General features: G+C 34.2%; 1 protein-coding gene across 1 annotated transcript; it reads left to right on the forward strand.

Annotated features, from left to right (window-relative positions):
• Positions 1-2,179: 2,179 nt before the first annotated feature.
• On the forward strand, positions 2,180-3,689 carry LOC125787518 (aerolysin-like protein). Its single transcript, XM_049471863.1, has one exon. It carries the CDS (start codon positions 2,213-2,215, stop codon positions 3,155-3,157), a length of 945 nt encoding a protein of 314 aa, XP_049327820.1. The 5' UTR covers positions 2,180-2,212; the 3' UTR covers positions 3,158-3,689.
• Positions 3,690-7,119: the final 3,430 nt, after the last annotated feature.

The following is a 7,119-nucleotide window of genomic DNA, read 5'->3' on the forward strand; positions in this document are numbered from 1 at the left end:
ACAGCAGTACTGGCTAAATATACTGTGGATAAATGAAACCAAACTTGAGTTGTTTGAAAGGAACACACAACGTTATGTGTGGAGGAAAAAAGGCACAGTACACCATCATCAAAACCTCATCCCAACTGTGAAGGTGGAGGGGGCATCATGGTTTGGGGCTTCTTTGCTGCCTCAGGGCCTGGACGGATTGCCGTCATCAACAGAAAAATTAATTCCCAAGTTTACCAAGACATTTTGCAGGAAAACTTAAGACCATCTGTCCACCAACTGAAGCTCAACAGAGGATGAATGATGTAACAGGACAACGAAGGGCTTCAACAGAAGAAAATACGCCTTCTGGAGCGTCCTGACCTCAACCCAAATAAGATGCTGTGGCATCATGGCTTTAAGAGAGTGATTCACACCAGATATCCCAAGATTATAGCTGAACTGAAACAGTTTAGTGAAGAGGAATGATCCAAAATTCCTCCTGACAGTTGTGCAGGTCTGATCTGCAACTACAGGAAACGTTTGGTTGAGGTTTTTGCTGCTAAAGGAGGATCAACCAGTTATTAAATCCAAAGGTTCATCTACTGTTTTCCCCCTCACTGTGAATGTTTACATGTTGTGTTCATTAAAACCATGCAAATATATATATATTTTTTGTGTGGTATTAGTTTAAGCAGACTGTGTTTGCCTATTGTTGTGACTTTTAATGACCAATTTATGCAGAAATCCAAGTAATCCCAAAGGGTTCACATACTTTTTCTTGCAACTGTATGTATATATACTACTATACAATTAACTATAAAACTACTATACAATAAACTTGGTCTATATTTAATAGTTTTTTCTTTTGTTGTTCTTGTTCCTACGATACTATATAAGTAAGAAGCTCTGACCCCAGTCATTCTTTTTTTTTATTATAAATTACCTTCCTACCTATTTTATTAGGGCTGTACTGATATTCTGACAGAGGACCGCCCCCCTCAACTGTGCTCTATTTAAACCTTCAAGATGATTTAGTCTTTCACACTGCAATTTAAAATACTCTAATACCAACAGCAAACTCGCTCACAACTTTCTGGTAAGTGCCACTCATTACTATTTTTATTTGTGTTTATTCTAATGTTATGTAGAGTTAATTACAGGTAGACACTTTTACGGATCACTGACTTTATGTTTATTTGCGTTTATTGTTCCAATGTTATATAGAGTTATTTACTATTAGGCACTCTGATTGAGTGTAGACTAACTTTATGTTTATTTGGATTTATTCTAATGTTTTATAGAGTTAATTACAGGTAAACACTGTCACTGAGCACTTACTTGACATTTATTTGGGCTTATTATAATATTATTATTAATTACAAGTAGACCCTCTTACTGACTCACCACTAAGTTTATATTTATTTGGGTTTAGCTTTTGAATGTTATAGAAAGTTAATTACAGGTAGACACTATTATTGACCTCTGACTTTATATTTATTTGGGTTTAGTTTTTTAATGTTATCGAAAGTTAATTACAGGTAGACTGTAAGAAACCAACCAGGGAGTTTGGATGCAAACGCAGACAGGTTTATTAATCCAAATCAGAAGGCAAAAAACGAAGTCAAAAACAGGCTAAGTCCAAAAAAACAGAAAGTACACGCTAGGCAAAAATCGTAGTCAAGGATAAGCAATAGATAAAAAAAAACAGGAATACAGTAAAAACAATAACGCTCGATAAGACACAATGTGGCAATATCTCGCAACTTGGCAGTGCATGAGTCTAGTATATATAGTCCTGTAGATGTGTAATCTCCCACAGGTGTGTGGGAGGGGAGGAGTCAGCCTCAATACTCAGGAGAGGTGGATCTTAAAGGTGCAGTGCGGGCAGGTGTGACATAGACACTCTTATTGACCTCTGACTTTATATTTATTTGGGATTAGTTTTTTAATGTTATAGAAAGTTAATTACAGGTAGACACTCACTGACCACTGGCTTTATGTTTATTTGTGTTTAGTGTTTTAATGTTATGTAAAGTTTATTGCAGGTAGACACTCTTATTGACTGAACACTGAATTTATGTTTATTTGTGTTTAGTATTTTAATGTTATATAAAGTTTATTACAGCTAAACACTCTCACTGACCTCTGATTTTATGCTGTTCAAGAAATTAGATTATTTTTGTGATTCTGATTGATTTCTTTTTATGTATTTTCATTGAAGGTCTACACTGAAAGCAGGATCATGTCATTACTCCATCGCATTGGTGGAAATGGTGGTAGCGGGTTTAATTTGGACGGTACCCGCACTGGGGGCACGCTCAAAAAGATGTGGGTGTGGGTCGGGGGCTGGCAGATAAAGGGCATCAGGGTGTGGCTTACTGATGGTCAGTCCATAGAGTGTGGACAGCGCAGGGGGAATTATTCAGAATTTGTCTTTCAAAGTGGAGAATATTTCTCTGATCTCTCATTGTGGGGAAATGGAGCTGGAACACGCCTGGGTGCCATCAAATTCAAGACCAATAAATCCCGCACGTTCTTTGTAAAGATGACAGACTGGGGACTGAAAACAGAATACCCAATCAGCATTGGTTCTGGGATCTGTGTGGGAGTGTCAGGGAAGTCAGGTCACGACATCGATTGCCTGGGTTTCAGATTCATCAACACCATCCAGTCAACTATCCTAACAAATGTGGACTATCCCACTTTTAAGATGGAAAAACTCAATGTGTCCATTGAGGAGATCAAATCCATGACTTACCACAACGACTCTACCGTCAATCAAGAATACAAAACGGATACTGAAAAGACCATCATCGAGACGTCTTCCTGGACAGTGACCAACAGCATGGAAAACACCTTCAGCATAGACGTTAAGGCAGGAATTCCTGGGATTGTGGAAGTTGGAACTGGCTACAGTATAAAAGAAGGAAGCGAAACTTCACGCAGTTTACAGAGCTCAGTGTCCAGAACTGAGAAGCTGAGTTTTCCTGTCAGAGTTCCAGCAGGAAAATCGGTGGAGGTTGATATCACAATCGGTCGAGCCACGTTCAACCTGCCCTACACCGGCGTGGTGCGAATTACATGCTACGATGGCACGGTTATGCACTTTCAAACCAGTGGAACCTACAGGGGCGTCACTTACACTGAATTAAAAGCCAACGTGAAAGAAAGACCAATAAAAATATAACTCCAATAAGCAGCTTATCTCAATCCTTATCTCAATCTCCACAAAAAAGGCTGCACGCTCAAAATGAGCTTGAGATCATTAGATAATTAGCTTAGCATAGTGTATACATTTAACGCAAGTAAGAAGCAATCAAACTTTTAAACTAATTAATCCACCCATTCACTAGGACTCTCCCTATCAGTTGTGTCAATGCTAACAGCACTAGCAGCATCAGGACAAGCGCATGCCTCCTCTGATACAAGCAAAGTCAGACTGCGCCTCTTTTTTAACTGTAGCCAAACATTTTAGCATCATACTATTTTCTGAGGAAAGTGCCAGATTCCCAGGTTTTACACATCAGCCAACAGGTGCCTGTGTGCATCAGCATCACACTTGATCGTCACTCTTTTATTCAGTTTTCAAACCTAACCCACCCATTCACTAGGAATTCCCCTATCACTCAAGTCATGCAAATGATGCTAATAGAGTCATGATCCATGTCCATCATTCTCTGCTTGTTGAATTCTCTAAATGTTATTAAACATTTTGTGCAATCAAGTGTAATCAAAATCAGCAATAAAAATTTAAGTGTACTGTATTGTAAATGTCTTACAACTTTTACTGCAAATAAATTGTAAATTAATGTTGATTAATGAAATAGTGGGATAGAAATCTATGTGAAAAATACATGTAATGATATGATGATGAAATAATTAAATCAATATAGAAATGATAAATTAGCATAATTGCTGTTTTTATAAATGTAATTATATATAACAATTTTGTTCCAGGTTTGTCTAGGTTCTTTAAAAACATTCATTATTTTATTTTGTCTTTGATTAGTATTGTACTTGTGTTTGGGGCTATTTAAACAAGATTATGTTGAACAAACCAAAATATGTTTTATATTTTAGATTCTCCAAAGTAGCACTTCTTGTTTAGATTAGTAAATTTTGCGCATCTTGGCTGGATTTTTTAAAACGATTTTATGAGGTAGAGTCACCTGGAATTCAGGCTTTCAATTAACAGCTGTCAAGACAGCTTGTCAAGATTTAATTCCTTGAATTTCTCTTAATGTGTTTGAGAGCATCAGTTGTAAAGTTGTGAAGAGGTAGAGTTGGTAATCATCCAATATCCCTATTAGAGTAATGTCCTAATCCATTTAATGGCTACTTAACTAAGTTTAGGAAAAAATAAGTTTAGGGTAAACTTTAAAATGATCCTTAAGTGCAGTTGCAAAGACCATCAAAAATGCAATGATGAAACTGGCTCTCATCAGGACCACCCACTAAAAAGGAAGAAAAAGAGTTATTAGCCTTAGAGCCCCAAATATGACCCACCTAAATGCTTCACAGAGTATATTGGTTTGTTTAACACTTTTATTAAGTTACATTATTCCTTATGTGTTCCTTTATAGTTTGGATGGCTTCAGTATTCATTTACCATGTAGGAAATCAAAAACATTGAATAAGAATGTGTGTGACATTCTCAACTATTTTCTTGAAATTTGCTGATAAGTGTATTTCTGTTTTGGTGCTTTTGTTTAAAACTTGCAGAATGCAATATTCTAATTAAAGTTCAATTCTGTTTAATTGGAATCGTTATTTTTGGTGGATATCATTTAATTTATATAGTCAATATACATTTATGCTTAAATGCTATACATTTATTTACAAATTATGCTTAAAAATTACTTTTAAAAAGTTTGGCATCTTTCTGCATTTGCTTTTTTTGAGTAAATTTAATTTCATGTAAATTTAAGTAACTTTAACTCGGTTTCAGGACTAACATAGAGTGTTACATAGAGTAAATAAGTGAACTGAACTTCAGTCAATCCTTTCTTTTAGTGAACTTTACTTCATTTATTTTTGCTGAATCAATTAATTTATACAATATTATTATTTATCATTTTAGTTAAAACACACATTCAAATATTTACATAATCTTTGTAAAAGTATTTGTAAAAATATTTGTAAAAAGTCTCACTGTCTCAACACGTGGATGGCATGTAATACATTCTTTTTAGTTTAAGTATACTAATAAGAATGTATTACATGCCATCCATGTGTTGAGACAGTTTAATATGTGTTTTTACTAAAATATTAAAATTTCAGGCATTATAATATATTATTTATCATGAATTAAGGAATTAAGTAAAAGTTACAAAAAGAAAGGATTGACTGAGATTCAGTTTACTTATTTACTATATTTAACATTTAAGTCTTAAAACCGAGTTGAAGTCACTTAAATTTATCTGAGATTAAATTTATTTAAAAAAAGTAAAGTTGCGAAAAAGTAAATTTTAAAGTAAATTTTACGCATCATTTTTTTCAATGTATAGCCATTATACATAGCCATTTCTATATATATATATATATATATATATATATATATATATATATATATATATATTTGAATGTGTGTGTTGGTGCATCAATACCTGTGTGTACTGTATGTATGAAATAAAGAGAATTTAATATTCATTTTAACATTCATTTATTAACATAAACGTCTCAGAAGTGTTACATGTTACTGGGCAATACATCACACTGCAACAACTTATTTTTATTCTTTACAAAGAACATTTGAAGATATGTCATACTGTAGGAAAACAACAATCAGCCATAACATTAAAACCACTGCCAGGAATAGTTCTGATGATCTGGACCTAATGGTACCTGATAAGGTAAGTTTTTTTTACCTTTTTTTTTTGTTTTTTTTGTTTTGCAAGGAGAGCCAATTAACCTTAATAAGCCTATGTGTCGACTTAAAAAAAATGTTTTATGTTTTTTTTTTCAACGGAAATGTCTAAATATTATTTATATTTTATAAAAGTTTAAGAAGAAGCATTTCATTAGTATACTATTATATTATCATTTTACGATTTAATGATTTAAAAATGACAATTACATTGTTTAATTAGGATATTTCAACTATGCAAACTTCAAAAGGGTGTAATTTCAATATAATATTTGTCACGTCTGGTGCTATAGGCGCTTCTGTTCTTCTCTTACTCGGCCCTAAAGGAGGTTTGCAGCCTAACAACTACACTACCCAGAACGCACCACACGCTGACATCACGCACACACCTACTCACGTGACACCTCACCTGCTTCCGCTAGGAAGCCCGGTGCACTGATTACCCCAGGGTATTTAAGGACGCTTCACGAACTCATTAGTTCCGCGTATTGCCTGGTTTATACCACTTTACAGAGCGTTACCTTATTGTGTATGATTTTTTTATTTATTTATTTTGTTTGCTCGACGCCGATTTTTGGATTACCTCTGATTGTGGATTTACTGTGTTTTGACCTGGACTGTTTCACGTTTCCGATTTCTGGATAACCACTGTTTCTGGCTTACACGTGTATGAACTCTGGACTGTCTCCTGTTTATGGTATTGCCTCTTATTTTTATTAAATTATTTATCTACATCTGCACGTGTCTGTATTCTGTACACCATCATGACAATATTAATATTATTATTATAAAAATTAGTGGGATAAAAATGAATGTTTTGAAATGAACTTAAATAAACACTTTTTAAAATTACATTAGTTTGGGATTTTTTTTGTTTCCAAATGCACATAAGAAGCATTTCATTACTATGCTATTATATTATCTTTTTATGATTTAACAATGACAATTACATTGATTATCACAATTATTTTTGGGAAAATATCTCAACAAAAATGATTAATTTATTAAGACAGGCCTAGTATCTATTATATATTGTATATTATATAAGTATTAATTCGAAAGGCAAGAACCACACTGTGTTTATGTTCTAGATGTTGTAGCTGTTTTGGTCAGAACATCTCCAGAACATTAGGACCAGTCTCATGGGCTGTATACACTCCCAGTAAACAGTGGTCAGTAGTGGTCAGTACCTCAACGGGTCAGAACCGGTTTAGCATCACAAAGTGGATCTACACTATTACCAGGCAGGTGGGTTTCATGTTATGGTTACAAGATGAGGGATA

Source organism: Astyanax mexicanus, chromosome 24 (genome assembly GCF_023375975.1).
Source record: "Astyanax mexicanus isolate ESR-SI-001 chromosome 24, AstMex3_surface, whole genome shotgun sequence".
NCBI classification, from domain to species: domain Eukaryota; kingdom Metazoa; phylum Chordata; class Actinopteri; order Characiformes; family Acestrorhamphidae; genus Astyanax; species Astyanax mexicanus.

Bases quoted from the DNA above. Each gene is read 5' to 3' on its own strand.
- LOC125787518 (XM_049471863.1), top strand. From the start codon at position 2,213: ATGTCATTACTCCATCGCATTGGTGGAAATGGTGGTAGCGGGTTTAAT.